General features: G+C 39.8%; 2 protein-coding genes across 8 annotated transcripts; one reads left to right on the forward strand and one right to left on the reverse strand.

Annotated features, from left to right (window-relative positions):
* The first annotated feature begins 906 nt into the window (after positions 1-906).
* oxnad1 (oxidoreductase NAD-binding domain containing 1) lies at positions 907-6,607 on the forward strand. Of its 2 annotated transcripts, none has more exons than XM_027030105.2 (8): positions 907-981; positions 1,340-1,533; positions 1,643-1,703; positions 3,156-3,262; positions 4,927-5,068; positions 5,191-5,421; positions 5,704-5,812; positions 5,898-6,607. In XM_027030105.2, exons 2-8 carry the CDS (start codon positions 1,439-1,441, stop codon positions 6,053-6,055), a joined length of 903 nt encoding a protein of 300 aa, XP_026885906.2. In that variant the 5' UTR covers positions 907-981; positions 1,340-1,438; the 3' UTR covers positions 6,056-6,607. The 2 variants fall into 2 exon arrangements, with proteins under 2 accessions (XP_026885906.2, XP_026885907.2); XM_027030106.2 differs by having other exon boundaries at positions 909-981; positions 1,391-1,533.
* Positions 6,044-21,875, reverse strand: rftn1a (raftlin, lipid raft linker 1a). 6 transcript variants are annotated; one of them, XM_035529115.1, is made up of 12 exons: positions 21,760-21,875; positions 17,431-17,920; positions 16,125-16,276; positions 11,245-11,428; positions 10,846-10,957; positions 10,028-10,294; positions 9,763-9,856; positions 9,468-9,671; positions 9,274-9,383; positions 8,451-8,554; positions 8,290-8,365; positions 6,044-7,450 (listed from the first exon to the last, which is right to left on the reverse strand). In XM_035529115.1, exons 2-12 carry the CDS (start codon positions 17,724-17,726, stop codon positions 7,097-7,099), a joined length of 1,953 nt encoding a protein of 650 aa, XP_035385008.1. In that variant the 5' UTR covers positions 17,727-17,920; positions 21,760-21,875; the 3' UTR covers positions 6,044-7,096. The 6 variants fall into 6 exon arrangements, with proteins under 6 accessions (XP_035385008.1, XP_035385007.1, XP_035385009.1 ...); XM_035529114.1 differs by having other exon boundaries at positions 9,763-10,294; XM_035529116.1 differs by lacking the exon at positions 17,431-17,920 and having other exon boundaries at positions 9,763-10,294; positions 21,765-21,875.
* Positions 21,876-23,525: the final 1,650 nt, after the last annotated feature.

A 23,525-nucleotide genomic window follows, 5' to 3' on the forward strand; every position in this document is an offset into this window, starting at 1 on the left:
GATCAGCAGTTATTAATACAATAATCACTCCTTCAATTACACGAAGCACTTGATTTTTAAATATCTCACTCTACATTTCACAACACTTAGAATTTCTCTTTGAGCAATGTTCAAATGTGATCACGACCTATAAGTGATGTTATATTCCTTCAGAATAATCATCATTTTCATATAATTGTTACATGTTCATTCTTTCTTCAATAAACCACAAGACCCTTGCAGAACATTAGGTTTAACTGCACCTTGACCTACTTTCGCTCTGAAGTCACTTAGCTACCATTATATGCAATGTCTTTCTAAGGCCAGCAGGGGCCGCCGCTCTCTTACACAAGGAACCAAACCTGTTTACAATTAGTGTTTGGTAGTGCATTCTGAAAAGCATTAGCGGGTACAACTGTTTTTTTTGTTTTTTTGTTTTTAGTTTGTTTGATTGTTTGTTTTTGTTAGGTTTATGTGAGAAGGACTGAGAATGTTTTATTAGCCTACAAAACAACAAAAAGTTCAACAACAACAACAACAACAACGAATATTGTTATTAATACATGCCGTATACATTAGCTTTGGTATGGAAGAGTACAATAAATCTCGTAAAGGTATTTTTATTCGTATTCAAGGAACCAAATATCTTGAAAGACGTTTACGAAACGTTAGGCGTTAAATTAGCCAATTTGAGTTAGGCCAATGATGTTTATATGTAATTTGTTTTATTAAGAAAAAATACATTTATAACAACTACACTATACTAGGTATAAAACATTTAAATACTCTTTATAGAGTTCAATTTTTATGACGCGTTAACGGTTAAAGACATGTTTCTACGAGAACAATGCACAGACAATGCGCAGAATTGATTATCTAAAATATACCTACACAAATTCGTGACCGGTAACTACATCCGGTACATTTGTGTGTTTCCGGAGAACATGGCAGAGGTTAAAGGTTTATAATATCTCGCTGTATAAGACATGGAGGACATCGTAGGTGGGTAACATTTAAACATAGCATGTACATAGGGCTATTCTTGGACATCTCAGCACTTTAAAGTTAATATTTTGGATTTGTAAAACAGCTAGGTTACATGTCTTAGCTGGGCAAGACCACGTAGCCAGAATTAGCTAGGTTTAGCTAACTTAGATATGCTAGGTTAATTATCTGTCTTCTGTGCTTTCCATAGAATTTAGATACAATTTTGAAAATCTCTACATATTTTACAGTACGCGACAGTTACTCACCGGGTATCTGTCTAATCTACTTGGATAACTTGTACTTATTCACGTTTACTATTTTTGTCTAGTTAGCTAATGGATGTCGATTATTTATTACATTATTATTGCTGTAGCTAGGAAATGGGTGATGTCGCTGACTGTCTGGGATGTCACCATTCCTGTAGCTGTAAAGTAACTAACTTCACACTGAGACTGCCGGAGCTCCGCGCGCCATGAGCGTCCCCTCAAAAACGACGAGATGTTTAATGGGAACTGTGAAGTCACTCCTAACCAGATCTGGTGAAATATGTTCTTTTAAAGCCACACGGTGAGTGTTTTCTGGAACGTGGCTGTACTAATTAATTAATTAAATAAATAAATATAAAAAAAACCACACACAGAAATTGAGCAGTTAACGTGTCATTTTCCCCCCAAAGAAAAATGTCTTTAGGACAAGCAGACCACCTTAAAAGGACGGCTAGTGTTTACAGACAAGAGGTAATTCTTTAATTTAGTTCTTTAGCTAAGTTTATAGATGTTGACATTCCTCATTCTCTATGAAAACTTATTAAAAAGCTCTTATTTGACAGTTGTGAGATAACACTAATGTCACTATAACACTAATGTCAACAGACACGAATTAGTTACAGTGCCAATTCAGTGATGTGGATCAGAAATTCACAGAGGTGTCTACATTGTCCCAGAACTCTTTTTTTTCTTAGTTTCTTCTTCTTTATTTTTACTCATGGGTTGTTAGCTATGGCTAAGCATATCTCTATCCTTTTTCACTTTAGTAGCATGAAGGCCTGCTTTGATATTTCTTTGATTGTGAGACAGTAACTGACTTTGTCAGCTGTGAGCTCCAGATGCACACGTCTCATCTAGAATCAACTCGACTGTTTGACAGCTCTCTTGATCATTATCAGGAATTAACCAGTGTTTAGCTCTCCTGTGCTTGATAAAAGTCTTTAATAGTTCTCCCTAAACACGTTTACATTTACAGGATTTAGCTGACACTTTTATCCAAAGCAACTTACAATAATGACTGCATACAGTTCAAGCAATTGAGGGTCAAGGGCCCCAGAGACTGAACTAATATTTAGTCCATTGTACCACATGGTTGATTACCATAGATATTTTATTTATTACATTTATATAGCACCTTTGTCAAAGCCAAAGGTACTTTACAGGCAGAAATCATTTTTAGAATTGATTCACACATACATCAATGACACAGCAGCCAATTTTCATGCAGTGTGCTCTCTATCATAAACCTCCGCCCCCTGTTTAGGAGTTATTGGACTGTGGGAGGAAACCACAGATCCTAGAGATACAGGGATATCATGGAATCTCCATCCAGGGACTCAAATCCAAGACCTCTTCCTCTCTCCCTAGGGAGTTGAACCCAAGAGCCTAGCACTGAGAGGCAAACAAGCTAACCACCAAGCCACAAATGTGTTAAACTTTGTAAAGAAAACCAAATGGCAGTGGTTGGAGCAGTCAGTAAATGTTTATTTGAAACCTAATGTCTAATTCTTACATATTGCTCAAGTACAGTTGCTGTAGTTTTGAATTTGGTTTTATTGTATCATATTCCACATGTTTTATTTGTGGATTTCAACAACTGGCCTTGAACGCCTATTATAAATGTGTTTTCAGCCAGCAAAGTTTTTATTCTTTTTTAAAAAACCCAGGGAGATATTTCAATATGATTGTATGTGGTACACTACATATGGGATAGATGGTTATTATAGTTATTAGGTTATAGTTATTAGGTTGAAAAACAGCCAAAAATAGTGAATCCTCTGTAACCTTAACCCTAGATCTGTGTAACTGGTCTAGATGATACTGTGCTGTCACTTTCTTAATGAAATATTCGATTCTGCTTTATGACCTGCGTGTGTGCGCTTGTGTGTGTGTGTGCGCGTATGTACGGGCACTTATTCTCAGGCTGTATTCTCTGCACGAGTGTGCGCCATTACAAATGAGTCCAACACAGTGAAGAAACTGCAGCTGGAGGTTACACATCCTGACTTTAGCTTCCGTGCCGGCCAGTGGTAAGAAACAAGTCATCGCTTCCATGCAGTCATCTTTATTTCGTGATTATTGCTGTAATGTTAACTAGACACATTTAACTTTCCAATGTACCTTTTCATCATAGCTGATTGTGTCCAAAATGAGTTGCCAGCATGATGATGTACAGCACAGGAAGAAATTTCACACTCAGTATTCAGTGGAAACAGAGAGACAATTACTTGTTGTTCTTGGCAGATTTATTTTGTGGCAGGTTGTGACTTGTTGATCTAATGGAGACACATGCTCAAATGACTAATGGCTACTTATGGACAATTAACAGAAGCGAATTCTGTAATTGATATGAAAGAAGAATTGTGCATATGGGATTAGTTGCATCAAATGGCCAGGAGAGGGTGCTGGAAGTCCAAATGAGAAATTGATGACAGGTTAGTTTTTCCAACTTGTAACAGCAGAGGATTTATAATCACTAGTGTTCTAAAAGGATGCCTTTACCAGACTGAAGACATGGAGCCAAGTAGGCTGGTTGTCACACTTGCAGGCTAGAAGTGGAGTTATGCTATATCATTCACTTTATTATTCATGTCTTCAACAAAGAAACACATTAGGGCAGGGCAGCCTAAGTCTACATGTGGAGATCTGGTTATTTTATAGAGATGTAGAGCTAAACCTGGTCCAGGAAGGTTGGGGCTAGACATGGTCTGGGAGGGATAGGGTTAGACCTATTCTGGGGGGGTTAAAGTTAGACCTGTTAGGGGGGTGGGTAAGGGCTAAACCAAGTTCAGCAGGGTTAAGGTTAGAGCTTGTCTGGGAGCTTTAGGGCTAGACCTGGTTTTGGAGGGTTAATGTTAGACCTGGTCTAGGAGGGTTAAGGTTATGCCTGGCTTGAGAGAAAAGAAAGCATTCAGTAAATGATTGTGTCCAAAATGAATCACCAGCATGATGTACAGCATAGGAAGAAATTTCACATTTACTGTTCAGTGAAAACAGAGAGACAATTGTCTTGGGTTATTTACTTTGTGATGGGCTGTATGTGTATGTGTGTGCATGAGTGTGTGAGTGGTGATGGTGTGTAAGAGGTGAAAGTCACAAGATGATTTATGTAAAGCCATGCAGAGAAACTCCTCCACACCATATGACTTGTTCTACTGATGGTAATAAATAAATCTGACAGGGAGAGAGAGTGGGTGTACATGGTGGGTAACCATATGTTTCTATTGCTTATCGGTATTGCTTGTAAACTTAAACTAAGAGCAACTGGTGGAACAGTTCATTTTGGATTTGTTAATCATTTTCCCTTGGCAGGGATAGTTATTTATTTATGTATTTTTGTTCATTTAGTTGTTATATTGAGCTGTTACAATGTTATACAGTGTTGTTACAATAATGCTTATGTTGTAAACACTCATTGCAATGTTCTATTTAAAGCTTCTCTGGGTTTTAATTGTAATGTGTTGAATATGGAGTGGGCCTGCACCAAGCCACAGTGAGGGGCATGTAGGGAGCTGGGCATTTGTAAGTGTGGGTCTGGATTGGATCACAGATCTGTAGCACTGGACCTGTCTGAAGCTGGTGCGTGTGTGTGTGTGAGTGTTGAGTGCTGAGTGAGGTGTTGGGTTGGTCTGTCTGAAGGTGGGTGTGTGAGTGCCAGGTGAGTGCGGGGTTAAAGCATGGGTGTTGTGTCCAGGGTGGACTTCTTCATTTCGGGTGTGGAGAAGGTGGGTGGCTTCTCTGTATGCTCCAGCCCAGCTCTCCTGCTGAGGAATGGGGTCATCGAGCTCGCTGTGAAGTACACGAAGCACCCACCTGCACACTGGGTGCACACTGAGGTGAGTGAACAGCTCCAGTACAGAGGGGAACTGCCTTTTCTCAGATATCACCTGCAGTTCTGACATTTGGATTGACTGGGGCTGAACAGAATCATGATCCCTTCTCTCTCTGTCTCTTCCAGTGCACGGTGGACTCTCACGTGGCATTAAGGGTAGGGGGTGATTTCTATTTTGACCCCAGCCCTTCTGATCCCACCATGGATCTGCTGCTTGTGGCAGGGGGGGTCGGCATTAATCCCCTCTACTCCATACTCATGCACTCTGCTGACCTGCTCAGAGAGACGCAAGGATACCTTCCAGGACGCACGCATCTCTGTTACAGTGCCAAGAACACAAAGGAACTGCTGTTCAAAGTGGGTGTGTCTGGGAGCTGAGTGGGGCATTAAAGCACAGAAATATATAGACCTTTCCAAATTATATTAAACCTTTTTGATCTATAGACTAGACAGTCATACAAAAATGTATTTAGTACATTGGGGTTTAATCTCAATTATCTTAATGTTATTTAACACAAATATGTAATCACATCGTTGACTCGTTCTTCCCTTTCTTGGAAAATGGGAGAGAGTCATATTTAAAAATAACAGTTAATAAATTTACCTTATAGACTTATTGCTGCTGTTATTTTATTTCAGAACAACATTATTGGGGTTTGCCAAGAATTCCCAGATAAATTTTCGTGCGTCTTCCACGTGACCCAGCAAGACTTTGAGATAGAGCAGAGTCTGCAGCCCTGCACAGCCAGTAAGTCACACATATCTGCAATATACATGAACTTTATGTTATACATTAAGTGAACATTGACTAGAATGAATCTTTTCGCTTACAGGCGGAAGGATATCAGAAGAGTCACTGAGGCATTGTGTAGACCCTGAACACACATTGTGTTACTTATGTGGGCCGCCACCAATGATTGAGAATGTGAGCACTGTCCTACAACGTCTTGGCCTATCAGAGGACAGAATTCTCTTTGAGAAGTGGTGGTAGGCATGTCTTCTGAAGGCTAAAGCCCTTAAAGTACCTTGGAGGTCTAAAGCAGGACCACTTCTTTGGCGTCAATTGGACCAGCGTTTTATTTTTCCACAAACGCACAATTTATTGACACGTAGGATTTTGTTACCTGTGTACTACAGTCTCCTAGAGAGTTTCCTCTGAAACATCTCTTCTGAAAGAAAAAGGGTTGCTGGGTAACTGTGTGCAGGGTAGACATATTGTGAATGCTTACAATTTTATATTGTTCTAAAATTGTTTATAAGACTAACTAGATTTTAAGAGATCTTTCAGAGGACTGATGTTCAAAGATAGTCTGACTGAGATATATAAAGTTTAGTAATAAATGACTTAACAGAAACAATGCACAATGGCAAAGGATCATTGTAATGGGAGTCATTTGTGGCACAAAATAGTTGGTTAACTAGTTTGTAGTGTAAGTTCAGTGTAAGTTCAACCTGGTAGTAATTGATCAGCTTTTTAAAGCGACGAAGAGGAGGACTGTTGTAGATTACAAGTCTCTAGTTGTAAATAAAAATTAAACTTGGACATTTCTGAGATGGCAGCTTGTTTATTTTTGCTTAAATGAGTCATTCATTTGATGCCTTTAACCTTTGTAGGGTTTCACTTTAAACTACAAACTGTTTGACTACATTTATTTTAACATTTTTAAACATTGTGCAAATTACAGCTGTTATACAGGCTTGTTTAACTGAAGGGTACAGAGGTACACTAATGGACGTTTTAACATGCATCTCTCCTCAGCATATAATAAGTTGTCCAGCATGTTAAAAGCTGAAAGTTGACATGTTTACCTTTCAATGTTATGTAGCATGAATATTAATACTTTTGTTTGTAGCTTCATTGGTCTTGCATGTGAGGGGATGAGATTATCAATATGCCATTTTTTGGACACATTACATTGTTTTATGCTAAAAACAAACAAACAAAAAGCCTCTAAAACAGAGACTAGCTATGCACAGAGAGCTTTCTAGTAGAACATGGCATACCTACGCAGTGATAAAGAACAGCATGACCTCAGCACACTCCTGAGAACAGTGCCCGCTCGCTGACAATGGACTTTGCATCTTTGGCTCTTGTGACTCCTTCCTTTGCATCCTGATTGGTGCTTGCACTTTTGCCCGCCGCCTTCTCTTCTTGAGTGGTGGTGTTGTACTGCACAACCGCTGGAGTCCTGTGGGTGCTGTTGCCTCTAGTGCTCAGTCTACTGCTTGTCTCTCCTTCAGAGGTCCTCCTGCTCTCTCGTTCCTTTGGCATTTTCGCTCTCTCCTTCTCCGTAATCACTGCTGAAGACTCAACATTCAGTGTTTCCTTCCCAACTGTTTTTTTACTATTTAAGCTCCTCTTGTGGCAACCTTTGAGGTGGAGTCTCTGAAAAACATGTGCAAGCACTATCAGCATTAACCCCAACCTTAATCCCAATCCAAAACCTAACCCCAACTCTAACCCTAAAATGATTCCAAACCCAAACCCTCTGAGCATTAAACGGTCATCTTCTCTGAAGCCTCTCAAACCTGCCACCAGTATTTCCATTGTACACTTTTATCCTGGACAGTTTTGACTAATTTCATCTTATTTCTGTACACATAAATAAAATGTGTAATTTGTCTACTATCTTAAACATAAGGCAATGGCATCAGATCATATTTTAACCTGCTGTACATAGTGCAGCACACCACTTATTATACTTTCATATTGTAACACAGATAGATAAGGAAGATGGATGGATGGATAGATGACAAGGTGGAAATGGTGGAAACTCCAGATCAAACTCAGGATCAGTGAAGTAATGTTTAAATAGTTCATCTCAGATCAAACATCTTTTTACAAGCATCTCTTTATAACTTAAATTGAAATGTGTATCTTAATATAAATGTGTATTATCTTAATGGTCTCCCTAATCTTAGGGACTACCATGAGGATTTCTTACACTGTTCTTCCTACAACAAATCACTTCCTACAACAAATCAACAAATCACTTCTGTAAATCACACTGGACAAGACTGTCTGCCAAATACTGTTAGTGTAGGTGTAGTGTTAAACAGCAGCTCTGGTAGAATAACAGACTGGACAATCTGAGTTGACAGAAAGAAAACGCTGTTTTTCTTTTTGGTTGGGTGAGGTTTAGGTGTGTGCAGTTGTGGTTGAGTCATTGGGTGGGTGTGAGTGGATGGATCATCGGGTGGATGGGTGCGGGTGTGGGCACATACTGTGAAGTCTCTCCTCTTGCGGGACAGCACAGGTCTCTGGAGGAAGAGGATCTGCTTTGTGGCCAAACTGCCATCGCTAAGGCAGAAAAACCATACAGTGCATGTTAATACTGAACAGATTTTAAATATTTCAAAAGGATCAATATTAAGTTGATGAATACCTGTTCATTTTGACGATAGGCGTGGGCAGCACACACATTAACCTCCAACCATACAGAGCAAGAGTCTGGAGCAGGGGGATGTAGTCTGTCTTCACTGCAACACCCTGCAGGGGAAAACAAAACGTACTTAGTTTTGCGTGTGTTGAGAAAAAGACCGGTGATCTTCAGCTCTCTTAGGTCACATTAGTTTTACTTGTTAGGATGTGTAAGGGAAAACAGTACTGATCCTCTAGCTGGGCACCTCTTCTACCTGGACAGGAATGTTCCACGAATGCAGATGGTGGAACTTACACGCTGCTGGAAATAGTCCCTTCTCATTACTCCATATATTGCAAAATTACACAATTCAAAAATCATGAACTTCAAAGAAAGTAGAGATACCCTTTGTAAATTAGTACTTAAATGTTGAATCACTTCATTTACATTTTTACTTGAGTCAAAGTGTGAAATAATTTATTTCTGAACATACTTAAGTATTGAAAGTAGTATTAACTAGACTTGTGTGGCTTATTCAACAAATCCAAGACCAGCCCAAACGTAGTGCAGGGTCATTAGGGTAAGGGTTAGGATTACATATGACCTGTGAGTGTCAGGGTTAGGGGTAAAGGGGTTAGGGTTAGGAGTAAGGGGTTAAGGTTAGGGTGAATTGTGAGGGTCAGAGTTAGGGGAGAAGGGTTAGGGTCAGGGATGGGGGTGAGGGGTTAGGGTTAGGATGAATCATGAGGGTCAGGGTTAGGGGTGAAGGGTTAGAGTTAGGGTTGGTGTGAGGTGTGAGGATCAGGGTTAGTATTGGCTCATGCTGAAAAGAAGTGAAATGACTTACATCAATAATGGTCCACTGCTCAACAACAATGGCGTCATATGTTGTCGTCGTCATAATATCATTGGAGGCTCTCTGGAATATGAATACACTCTCCATGGTGGATGAGGACCCTGTGAAGAGACAGAAAGGGAAAATGAGCACATACTAGGAGAGAGCAGTATTGCTTTAATGTGCTGCATTGACAGCTATCATACCAGTGTCATCCCCAAGGTGAAAGTAGCCATCGATCAGTTGGGCACCACTTCTGAAGTGTTGGGTCATGTGATCTAGCCAGTGGGCATCGACTGTAGTGATGATCCCTGCCTCTTTGTGCACCTGCAGTGGAATTCTCAGAGAGTAGAATCTTGGTGACCCAGAGAGCACCACAGCATGGTTATATAGGGCAAACACCTGCATGCCTACAGAACACAGAGAGACTTCCAATTACAGATGGAAGATATAAATTACAAACTGGAACTTTGGGATATTGTTATGTTAATGTCAGCTCACGGTTGAGGAAGTATGTGGTTTCAGGACCCTCTCCAGGTGTGTCAGGACTCATCACATGTTCAGGGTACTTTGGTCTTAGGCTTTCACTGTAGGTCTGAATGGAACACCTTTCTTCAGCCAGATGTTCTAATGAGCAAGATCTGTACTCATCTGTTATGTCTTTGTGCACAGAAACCTCTGTCTGCCATTCAACAGCTTCACGCCCCCAATGGTCTGAACTTCCACACTTAGCAGTAACAAGCTTGTGGTGGTTTCGGCATCTTACTTGATCACACTTTTGATAATCTTTATTTTGGAGTTCTGTCATTGAACTGGGACAGTCTTGTCTATGGTCCTTGTTCCTGTGGTGGTTGAGATGTCGGCCCTGACCTGGGCAGTTGCTGCAGTGGCTGAGGGCATGATGGACGGTGTGTTGGTTTATGGGTGAGGGACTTGAGTGCTCAGGGTCCCAGTGCCCCAGGAAACTGACCCCTGTACCAGGCTGCTGCAGGAAGCCCGTGAACAGGACACCCGAGTCAGCCAGGTCCTGCACCTGCGACCCCGGAGCCAGTGACAGAACATTCAGTTATCTTGACAACATATTACATGGTTTCCATTAACGAGTCGTGAATTAATGTTTCTGGTGAGCATGTGTGAGATGTACAAAAGATTTAGATTCCTGGGGGTCACAGCGGTTTACTGCTGAGCTATGGCTACAGTGTTGCCAATTAATTACCACAGTATTCTGATATACATTCACCACACTCATTAACTAAGAAGCACTTTTGCTCTTGTGCGCACGCACACACACACACACCCCTACCTTAATCACTAGTAAATGTCACATAGTTTACACTTCCTTACATGCATAGACAAACATAGCTTATCTCTGTATAAATGTTATTACCAAAGGTCAGCGAATAATGACAGTCACACACTGATGACACCTTTGCTAGTTCCTTTTTGTTCATTATTTAATCTGTATTAATCTCAACTGTATTCAAAACATAGTGAACTATTTTTTTCTGAACTGAGAAAGATTAGTGAGTCCAAAAAAAAAAAAAAAAAAATCACAGAAATTGACTGGCATGTGGAAGGAATGACCTTTTTCACATAGCTTTGAATTGCTTCCGGCTCAGGAACCTGCAAACCAGAGAAACAGACATCTGTTTCCAATCGAGGTCTCACACATTTTAGTAGGCCATTCTCCGAACACCTAAGAAATGGGCAGACAAAGACAGAGAGAACTTTAATGACTATCAATGTATAAATAAAACATACAAAACTACACACAAATAATGCCTTGTCAGTATTTAAATTCACAGTGTATAAAACTATACATGAATATACAAACAATAGCTTGCATGTGAATGTCTAAGCACTGTGTGCATTCATACATGTGTGCGTGTGTGTGCCTGTGCACCACCCTGATGAGGACCACCTGGTGTAACTCCCTCTGCAGCTTAGCTGTGTGTGTGTGTGAGTGAGTGTGAGTGTGAGTACCTGTGTGCTTCCCTGATGAGGACTGCCCGATGTAACTGCCTCTGCAGGTTTGCCCCAGCAGGGCCAGAAGAGTGCACGAAAGGGTGCACAGCAGCCAACATGAAGCCCTGCTGATAGAACTCACACACCTGTACAGGTAACTCTCGCACTGAGGACAGACAGAGCAGTGACGACACCGCCACCTCTGACCAACAGAGACAGAGAGAGAGAGACAGAGAGAGATGAATGTATTTGATTCAAATTATTTATTCATTGACACAGTGGTTTTAATGGAATGGGTGAGGGGTTTAAAGAGACATTTCTGAATCCCATCTTTGTGACTGTGTGCTCCCAGTTTAAGAGCAATTTGGATACCGAGCTACCAAAGAATTAAAAATCACACAGCTCCTTTTAATACATGTAACTTTGGTTAAATTTGATGCTATGTGCAGTCAGATTTAAATAAGCATGCAACAATATTTTTTAATGTCATAGCCCCTTGATAGACCATTACTATTTCACAGTAATCTTTTTCATGTTTAGAATGAGATGCCATTAACATTAAAATTCACCTTATTTTGTGGGTATGTGGTGTGTAACAAACACATTCCTAAGGGCTTATGACTCACTCCTAATGAGGAATCTAGTAAAAGCAGGTCAAATCATATTTACCTCTAGCAAGACTAAACCATACATAAAGCCTCCATTGCAGTCTTAAACCCAAACTGATATCTTGACACATAAACACTTAAGTAAATGATGTGTCCGGTTCCCCTTTAAGGTCATACATACATGGCAAGACTAATCACCATGGTAACCCTCTGTGGAGCAAGAAGTGAGAATGTGGGAAACGGAGAGAAATAAAGAGTACTGGTTCCTTTCACCTACTGCATTAGTGACCTCAAGTTAGTTAGCATAGCTATTATTGCTAAACATGAGCAATCAGTAGATCAGCAAAGTACATGTGAGGTTAATCAACTAATGAGTCCAATGAGAATTTTCAGACCCTAGAGAATCCATTTTCAGCTGTATGACTCTCCGGAGAAAATCACAACTAATGCATTTCCACAAGGCAGAAGGCAGAGAGAGGGGGGAGAAGCAAGAGTGAAGGGAGAGAGAAGAGGGAGAGAAAGAACAATGAGCGGGGAGAGGGGGGGGGGTGTAGTGTGAGAGGTGTGAACCGTTTCATTTTCAGTCTATCCTGCCAAATAGACAAATGCATCTCATACTCACGCACATGACACTTTCACCGGCAATCCAAATGAACAAGAAACTAAAAACATTGCAATCAACAGTCACATATGTGGCCAGGGGTTTTGCCACAAGGCACACCGCTGATTTTTGGTGATTAAGGTAGATTCTAAAATAGATATACAGTCTCCTCCACAATTACTGCTCCCCCTGATAAAAATGAGTGAAAATTCACTCCCAGTGATGCAAATGAAAAGATTGTAACAGTAACATTCCAAATCCATAATGTGAAGTTGTAAGGGTGCAGTGACCCTCTGCACCACCTCCATAATATCCTCCATAAAATCCTCCATATACGAGTTCACTGCAGTGATCCTTTACACTATCTTCACACTGTCTTCCAAGGAGCCACAGCTATAGCCAAAGTAGACAACGCTGTTATAAGTCCACAAGTGCACTGTAGCCCAAATGTGCCCTTGAAAAATGATACCCTCCACTCATAGCCTTTTATCCATCAGGGAGTGTACTGCAATTTTTAATCAGTTTCAAGTCTGTTTCCTTCTCCTTTTTAAACAACTATATAGCTCGTTTGAAGCCCACAGTATCTCCATGCAATGCCTGGCTGTCTTCTAAAACTTGATATAACACGATCTATAATTTTATCTACTAGAAATAGCTGCATAACTTAAGGCTACATCCCTGGTTCCTTCAAAGTGCATTTAGTTCAGCCTGTTTTATTTTTTATTTTATTTTTTTAATTTTTTTTTAAAAGCTCAGTTTTGATTCTGGTAACTGCGGTGTCCGTATCCTGTTTAACTTCAGTGCTGCTTTGATGCTGCTAACAATAACTATTATGACCACTTTCTTTTTCTTTTGTCATGTGATCTTCCCTGGGACTGTCATGGGTTATGGGTTGTCTGCACTTGTGGAGGTAAACCTGCCTGCAGAGAATGATTCCAGATTGGTTCTTATTTGTATAGGATAAACTTTTCAGCTAATATCGGCAATTATTTTTCATGTGTTGTCACTACTGCCTAAGCATCCACCAAGTTTCAATACTGAGTCCAGTCTTTTCTCACTGTATTTGTACCTCTGGGTAACATCATTTGAAAGTATAAAATCCCATTTCATTGTCATGCCAATGACATCACTTCCTTGTTTTCTCAGAGGGAGGAGTAAAGAAATGAAGAAAGGAGGCAATGAAATGAAACGAAGATGAATAAAACGTATGAGAGCCATCCCTTATCTGGTACCCTTGGTGCTCACTTATATTTATACAGTACCTTAATATTATATACACCTGTGCTCAACATTGCCCCAAGTGTATGAATTACATCATTACACATATTTGAAACCCAAGTCAATATAGTTCCTACAATCTTAATTAAGGGATATAAGTTCAAGTTTGGTTTATTTGTCACATACATAGTCATATAATAGTACATAGTCATACATAGTCAGTATAACTCGCAGTGAAATGCCTTAGGGGCATATGTAAAAGTTACCCTACCAGCCAAAAGCCTGGTAGATTACTTTTTACAGCATGTATACAATATTTTTAAATTAATTGAAACAAATAAATTAGTTTATCCAAGTTCTATATTAAAACATGCCTCTACTGTGCCACCTCTTCTTTGGCTCAACACTTACTTTTATGAATCTGGCAGATGCTTTCTTCCAGAGCAACTTATAATTTCAGTCATGTTTCAGAGGTTTGTGAATGGCATGTTAGGAGTCTTGCCCAAGGATTCTTATAGAAGGTATGGTGTGGCACACAGGCCTGGATGGGGGAGTGAATCCCCCCCACAGGAGAGGCAGCATTGTTGCCCACCACACATGACAAAGTGACACCTCACCCAGGGAGGCAAAAATGTCAGAAAAAATGTGGAAGAGTGAAACTGCACCTCTACATTCTATTTCGCTATCTTACATATGTTTCCTATTTGAGACTGGAGTTGTCAGTACAACACAGCGAGTGTAATGCAATATGGGTTGTTAAGAGCTAAAATGGCAACTCTATAAAGTCTTGCACAGTGTGTAAAACCTACAGTCATTTTTGCCTTAATATCCAACACAATTTATAAGAAACCCTGCTATTATAGAGAATAGCATAAAGTTAACATACAGAAAAGAGCATACATTAAACAATTTACACTAGTTACGATATAAAATGTCATAAGGTTTTAAGAGACAGCATTTAAAAAAACAGGGAACTATTATTTTATGCCTGTCATTATAGCTTTGCCTGACCAAATATCTACTATGAACTTGCTACCTTTAGCTAAGAACACAAGAACAAACCAATTGACAAGATCCGTTGCCAATATTTGACCTCACAAACACTGGAACTTTCATCCTCTAAATATTGATGGGACATTAATATTTAAGTGTGTATTTATGATTCGCAAATGGGAGATTTTGGCTTTTTATGCCTGTATATTTGTGGTGTGTTAGTAGGCAACCACTTAATCTATATTTCATTAGTGAGTAATAATATGGCAGTGAGTGGAATTATATTATTGATAGAGTCAAATTTATAGTGATTTTTTGACCATGAATCCAGCTCAATGTCAGTTTGATGACACGTGATATTCTCCCTCCCTGACTCTCAAACACACACACGCACACACATACAAATCCTATTGCTCAGGAATGAACCATCCATATCTCTGGGATCACATAATCCTCTAAGGACGATTGGAGGTTTTTTCCTCTCATCCTTATTGCATTCTCTGGATCTTTATTCTGTCTTTCTCTGTGTTTTTCTTTCACTTTCTTACATACCACTATTAATGCACAAACAACTCAAAACAAACATTTAAGCACTTACACACAGCAATCAAGCTTTAGAGGCATCTGTGAATGTTACACATAAACAACCTGCCTGTCTGACTACTGATAAGGACTTAAAACAGCACATGCTATGGTGTGTGTATGTGGAGCACCATGCATATTGCAGTTACTAAAAATAACTACTGAGATTGACACATATATACCCATGTTTGCAGGCACACGCGCGCACACACACCCACCTTCACTTTCCTTGTTTGCGCTTTCTCATTTTGAAAAATCTTTTTCTTTGAATTTGGTTATGAGCCATTGTTGACTCTTTCAAGGTCCGATTCTCCCGCAAAAAAAAAAAAAAATCAAAAAAATCCGTGTTAATATATTTAGAATCATAAGCACAGACGGAACATGCATGAATCTACCATGTCTCTGTTTCTTCTCTTCACAGAGACACTAATCCTGCCTTTTCCTTTGACAGCTCATAGTCTGCAATTCTGGAAGTTCCATCCAAAAGGTGCTTTTGGCAGCAAGGGAATATACACTGTATGCATAAGTGGTGCTTAAAATGCAGCGTTTGTTTGTGCAGGTGCAAATGAATTCTAGTTGCAGCAGCAAACTGCTAGATTGATGCTTGTTTTCCTTATCAAAAGGTCACAGAATCACAAAATATTGGTACTTATATATTTGGCTTGGAATGCTTGTTCTAATAACTTATTAAACCATGAAAGACCATTTCCCCCATTTCACATCACTGCCATGAAATTGCCATGACATCTTCCATGGTGTATTACTGGCTCATCATATTTCACAGAAGTTGCCATGACACCAGAAAACCAAAGAAACACTTAAATAACACGACCAAACAGAGACACTCAACCCAGTTGACTCTCACACATTATTGGGTGAAACAGGTCTGCTTATACCTTCTTTTCCCAACAGGAAATCCAGAAAGTGGTAAGTGTAGGCCACTCCAGTGCGGGTCTCCACCTGCCCTTTTCTGAGTGTGGAGTAGATCTTCCCTGGAGCTTCATCTGAACCACGTGGTTTAGGCAGCTGACATCCCATTTCTGTACACCTGAACAGACACACAGTTACACACAGGGGTGACATTCATTTACTGATATGGTATTCATTTATTCATTGATGCATTGATTTACCCGTGTCTTGGCAATACAGTTACTAATTGTCATACTAAGTAAGCTTGATTGACATTGAAATTTAAACTGGACATAAACAGAACATATTCAGAACAGACGGGCATGAGCACACCCAGATGACACACTCTCACTCTCTCTCACATTCTCACACACACACACACACACACACACACACACACACACACACACACACACACACACACACACACACACACACACACACACACACACGCACACACACACACACACACACACTTATTGCAAAACAGATTTTCTGGAATTTAATCTTACCTCTGCTCCCAATGCAAACATACACGAGCCTCACACTTCACCTGCAACTCCCTCCATTCTCTCTCTCTCTCTCTCTCTCTCTCTCTCTCTCTCTCTCTCTCTCTCTCTCTCTCTCTCTCTCATACACACACACACACACACACACACACACACACACACACACACACACACACATACACATACATACACACACACACACCCTCTTTTCTTACCAGCAGTAGCAATTAGATAACTGAAACACAGGAAATCATATTTGATCTGTGAGGCAAGATCCAATTATAGCGTGGAACTGTGCATAAGGTTGGTCAATCAGTGTGTGACTAATTCTACGGACTGTTACATCGCTAGTGTGAGACTGGAAAATATAAGGCTAATGCAAGGTGACAGCAGCACCGTGTGTGTTGTCCTAACACAACCCAGCAGATGCGCAGAGTTAACTGGCTGCATTAGTCTGAACAGGTCTTACATCCTATAGCAGGCATGACCAAAAGGGGCATTTAAAAGATCTCTGAGGCATGATTATTGATCACTATGCCACTAAAGCAAACCAGTCAGGCAGCAATGTAATGTTAAGATCTTGTTATTGTTTTTCTTTGCTCTAGTTCCCATTAAAGCAGACCTCTTCCCAGTCAAGGAAGGGTGGTGATTAACACACAGCTGTGTCTGTGTGGATAAACAGATGCCTGATTCAACAGGCATGGAAAAGTCTGGTACACTTCCTACACAGCAAAGCCCATGGACAACGAAAGCCTTGACTTCCAGTCACCCTGACATAGCCCACCTTTGAACTTGAGGCTTTAGTTGACATAGACAAAGAGCCGCTGTCGCTGCCATCTTCCCATGAAACATTTGGGACGTAACGGCATCCTGCTGTGTTTTCACCAGACTAAACTGAGTGATGAATGCTTGATGAGGGAAGCTCTTTTCGTGTGCTTTCTTCTGCCAGTAGCCATGTTGCAGATCCAAGGTGGTGACTGCTGGATCCACTGTTGTTGCATTCACACACTTGTCCAGGTAAGGCACAGGCCAGATATTCCTAAAAGCCAAATGAGCCCCGGCATGGTGCACACTACACATAGTACTAGATATGTGCACACATCACAGGCCACTTTGTGAGAGAGAGGTTGCGTAATCTTCTTTGCTTGCTTCATCTAGCATTGCTCATTAAGCAAAAGAGTTGATGGACAGACATGTGTCTCCATAATGGCAATATAGTTTACAAATTTAAAATGTTGTAGTTATGTGCCACTGGATGCAAAACATGTTGCCACCTACAGAAAGTATCAAGAATCGAAACAGTTATTTTATACATTTATATAAATGTATACAAAAGCATATCAAGAAACAACATTTTTCAGAGGATCAAATTATCCATGTTCACAGCTCAAAGAAGGCAGAGTATTGATTTGTAGGCCCTAAAACCCATACTTTAATGGCAGAATCCTTGTGTTTAAATGTGCTACTGCAGAGTTACTGAGACACCCTCTGTCAGTCAGTTCTGCACCTTCCATTGACAGTCTGGACAGGAAGCCTGCAGCGCCGTCTGTGACAACAAATCCTCAGAGGATTGATGTGTGTGTTGGAGGTACTCATACAGATGCAAGGCAAAAACAAAATCAAAACAAACAAACAAAAAAAACCCTAAATCCTCCACAAACCAGTGATAAGAGACTGCATTTTAACAGCTCTTCACAGAAAGACAACTATTGCTAACATTATGCACAACTTGCAGCAGTGCGATTATGAGCACTGTTTGGCATGTACCTTGACTGTGGCTTGTGTACCAAGAACACGGTTTCTGCTCAGCAGGTATGTTTAGATCACCCAGCACATGGCTGTATTTTTGGTAAATTTATTACAGCAGTGAAGTCTCACCAGTATCAGAGAACTGTGAACCAGAAATGTCAGTTTGGTTATATGCTGCAGAACAATTTGTAAAAATCAGTGTTTGCCAAAGTGGGGCATAAAAAGTAGGACATTTTAAGTGTGCTTAAATGAACATAAAATGACTCAGAAAGCATTAAGATGTGCAGGAATATGACTGCTTCTTTACTGCTGACATGACCTAGACCTGGCATGACAAGACCTGACATGACCTATGTCTGATTGACATGGTGACCATTACTGGGACAACCCATGTGTGTGAATGTAAAACCAATAGTATTACTTAAAGATGAAGATCAACAAAATTATGTTGCTTTGCTCTAACTGTGTGTGTGTGTGGGTAATGTTCTTTGTTTCTTTGTTCATTAGTAATGTGTGGTGTCATTTGATTGGAGGAATGATGTGTGGTGGTGTCTGATTGGACACTGCAGGGGCAGTAGGTAAGTTAATTTCTTTGGTTTATGTTGGTTTTGTTTTTGATCTAGGGAGTGGGTCTAATCTGTTGCATTTTTGTTTTAACCCCAGATAACTTTGTTTTATTTCCTACATTAGATTACAATAGTCAGTTTTGGTTGTGCTATATCTTATACCACAGAAAGAAATAAAAGACTATTGTCATCTTATGTCTGATTATGGTGTCTTGGTCTGATGGTTGTGCTGGCACTGGTATCTTTTGTGTTGTTTTTTTTTGTACGACCTTTTACTTACAGCTAGACCCTGAGGTCATGACAGTTGTCCAAATATACACACCACACTGCCCTTTCATTACACTGCCTAAAAAAAAATCAATGTTGAATCAATTGTTTTCTGTTTTTTCCTTTTTAATTTTCCTTTCCAATTTTCAGAAGCACATTCAGTAGTCATCTCCCCTGTATCAGAGAAACTCAAATAATCGGTAAACTGGAAGGCTTTCCCAACAACGTCTCTTGAGAGTCTGCCCTCTACCACAGCAGGAAGACAGCGGGTCATACCAAATATTCATCAATGGCACCACAACCCAAGCAGATTCCATATTTACCAGCCAAAGAGTTGAAGCTTCCAAGCTCACAAAAAATCATGATGGGTTCACATACGTGTCCAGACTTCACGATTGGTTCATACATGTTTCCAGGCTTTACGTTGGATTCACACACATTTCAGGCTTTATGATGAGTTCACATGTGTCCAGGTTTTGTTGTCTATAGCCTAAACATGGATGAAAAGCTAGCCAGCCTATTGTTTAAGATCCCTGCCTCTTGTGTGTAGATGTCTACCTATTAAAAGAGCATTAAGTTCAAATTTCACTTGCTCCTGTATGGAACCAGGGTCACAAGCAAGGCTGGTTAGTTACATGGCTAATTACCACTTGTGAATTAGATGTAATTTGATATTTACAGAACATTAGGGTCCACAATAGAAGAGGAGCTGGTAAAATTCTGCATTCACCTAAAGCAAAAATATAAATCACTGCTACAGTCTGATTGAACAGGCATTTACAGAATGCTTACCAGCTGGGTGGAATGTTATTAATGCTGTAATCCAAGCATGCTGTTCTTCTTTGCACTTTTTGCTAAGCTGTGGGTCACACCATAAACTGGCTCTAAATGCCACAGAAATAGATAAGACAGTTCAGTTGGCTTGGTTGTTTCTGAGATAACTAGAACCACTTGTGCAGAAACTGAATGAGCACTGGTCTAATTTTGGAATAAGCAACATGTACAGAGAGTGAAAAGGCCACTGGAACAGCTCTACTTGGTGTCTGTAACTTGTAAACTGACAGCAGAGCTACACAAGGATTATGTATAGTACACAGTGCAAAATGCACCCTCACATTCAAATGAATTCCTTTTATTCACATGCACCCCCCCCCCCCCCCCCCAATTAACTAGCACTGTGAATGACGAACAGCAAATAAGAAAAAAAAAATAAGAGGAAAAAAGTTAAATGTGAGTGAGTTGATAAGTGAGGATCATGTGAGCGTCTCACTGAGGATGAGGGTGGTGGCGAAATGAGACCAAATAAATATATAATAACTGTGTTAACTGTTATGTAATAGCCTCATTCTTTTTTGGAGAATGATATTAAATTCTACACTTAAATCTGATTGAATCAGAAAGCAAATAAAGCATTCATGTTTGCACAGATTTGAATTCCATGCTGTCCTAGGATTGTCTGCAGATCCTGTACAGGAGGGTTTCAAAGATTCCTTGTAGTGGAGGCAGTGTATATCTCTGTAAACAGAAGAGAAGCTAAGAGGAAAGGGAGGCCATGATATATACCATGTTATAGCCAGGTAGCAATCAGTGACCTCAGAAATACACTCCCTCTCTCTTTTACACACACACACCATTTGCAGTCTAAATAGGCAAAAACAAACAAAAAATGTCAGAAACACTAACTATAGGTAACACTCAGGTAGCACACAGTGACCTCAGAAAGGCTAACTACATGTAACAATTAAGTAGCACACAGAGACCTCAGAAATACTAATTATGGGTATACCCAGTTAGCAAACAGTAACCTCAGAAATACTAACTACAGGTAGCCTTCAGGTAGCACACAGTGATCTCAGAAATACTAACTACAGATAACAATCAGGTAGCAAACATCTAATTTGCATAAAAGGAAGCTGTATTTTGTGTTAAAAAAAACAAGTACTAACAAACAGCAATTTTCTCTTGTGGAGTCAGGAAAGAAATATTCTTACACCATCAGATTTAATGTTGTCTTATAAGCAAGATGCCTTGTTCGCATAGAGAAAACCAGAGTAACTTACTCCTGCACTCACTCCCTCTATCTTTTACTTACACACACACACACACACCATCTATAGCCTAAATAGGCAAAAACAATGTCTCAGCACTTAAAAAAACCCAGTATCCCCTTTGCACTCATAAAAACACCTATAGTCTAAAGAGGTAAAAACAAGAGTATCCTTCCTGCACTCGTAAAAAATTAAACATGCAAAAAATGACTATGGATTGAAAGTCTGCAAAGAAAGCAGGTGATCATAAGATGCTGTTAAAACAGGAAGTCTAGGGGTTGTCTGTGTATTGAAAATACTTAAAGAACCTGAAAGTTATGATTAGAAGAATTTAAGATAATCAAAAATCCAGGTAACCAAGTGTGGGCAGCAGTTGAGGAACGGGACACTAAAGCTAAGCCTTGAATGAAACCTTACAGTTATGAATGTTCTTTTGACTGATGAAGTGAAACATGACCCAAACCAATAAAGCCATAAACATACCCTACTTGCTCTGCAGGCCAGTCCCAGCAGCTGCTTCCAAAGCTGTGTCCTTCCCTCACTACTGCTACTCCACTTGTCTTCTATGCTGCCAGAGCAGACTAGAGACGGGCTCTCACGCAGAGAAGTCAATGTTGTTCTGCGCATTTGCTTTCCTGCCCAGCGATATGGTTAGCGAGCCCCCTCCCCTCTCTGCATAACAGAGGTAGCAGCTCTTACAGCACCAGACCCCTCTCCCTTGCTCTCTGCCTAACTCACCTGGCATGCTGTACCCAGGGCTGCACATGGACACACAGCCAAAACAGAACTTCTTGATCAAGTAGCACACCTTTAAGGCACACTGCATTTATATTATGAAATGTACAAAAAAAAGCTGCTATTTTTCAACACACCAGCAGATTTAAAGCATGATGTTAATCACTGAAATATCAAGAAAGCTCCAAGACATTTGAGGGAAGGCTAAGGTTGAATAGTCACTATGAAACCCTCTCTCAAATACATGTAGCTGTGAAGAGTGAAAGATGTTAACGGGTTTACTAATGTCTTAAGAAGGTTGTCTATGGAAGTCATGTGACCATGTGTGGGGGTAGATGTAAAATTATTCATATTTAATTTACAGCTGGTGACACTGATGCATAATTCATCAGGAGGCTGGAATTGGGACATAACTAAGCTCCTCCACCCACCCGCTACACCAAACATCATAGTCTACCGACACCTCAGACTTCACACACACACACAATAAACTCACACACGCTGCTACAATGCACTACAATGGAAAATTAATGGTTCAGTTACTAGCAACCTCCTTCCAACAACAAAAAAAACCTCATCTTTGATTTGAACCAAATACTTGTCACAGTTCTGTTGGAAATATCGGTGGAAGAGAACAAAAAACTTCCGCTAACTACATCATGGTGAGACTGAACATGTACAGGAACAGAGGCAAACTAGGCAAAGATCAGTTATTAACTTCAACTTTATTTCTTTTAAACAAACAATACGAGAAACCAAACCTTATATGTTAAGCTATTAAACATTGAAATATAAAGGAAAGTGACTAAATAATGCCATCAATCAGAGCGGAAACTACAGTTCCCATGATGCAAAGGGACATGCAAAGTGGAAGTAATACAGCAAATTCCAAATCCAATTTGATTTAAATGTTCTATAAAAGTGTTTATAAATCACCCCATTTTTACAATCTGCTTTAAAGATTAATCTGATAAAGAAAAAAAAAAAAACCTAAACAAATCATGAACATTCAAAAAGAAAAAAACAACCCCTCAACAACTTCAAACTGTGATAGAACGTGAATCATTGTTATTCCATCATTACTTAGTGAATTAAAATATGACTCAGTGAATTTGCATGAATTAAAATTCTCAATGTGCCTATGCTTTTTTTTTTTTTTTTTTAAAGTTACAGGGCTGCATTTAAAAGTTTTCTATAATTTTAATGGCGTGATTTTTTTTAAATCTCCTCACAACTGCACAAACTTTAGACACTACTGAAGTACTGAAATCTGAAAAACTGGCAAAGCCAAATATATCCAAATTCAGCTGTAATCACTCAAAACAGTGACTTTAGTATTAAGTGTGCCAAAATACAGTACAAAATAAAACAAACAAAACAAAAAAAAAAAGTGCTCAAAACAGTGAGATGAAACTTGTGAAATTAACCAATTAGATGACTGCGAGCTTGAATAAGTCAGTCAATAAATGAAACTGAACAGAACTTGCTGAACAATTTACAGAACCCCGAAGAGA

This window comes from Electrophorus electricus, chromosome 8, assembly GCF_013358815.1.
Source record: "Electrophorus electricus isolate fEleEle1 chromosome 8, fEleEle1.pri, whole genome shotgun sequence".
Classification (NCBI taxonomy): Eukaryota; Metazoa; Chordata; class Actinopteri; order Gymnotiformes; family Gymnotidae; genus Electrophorus; species Electrophorus electricus.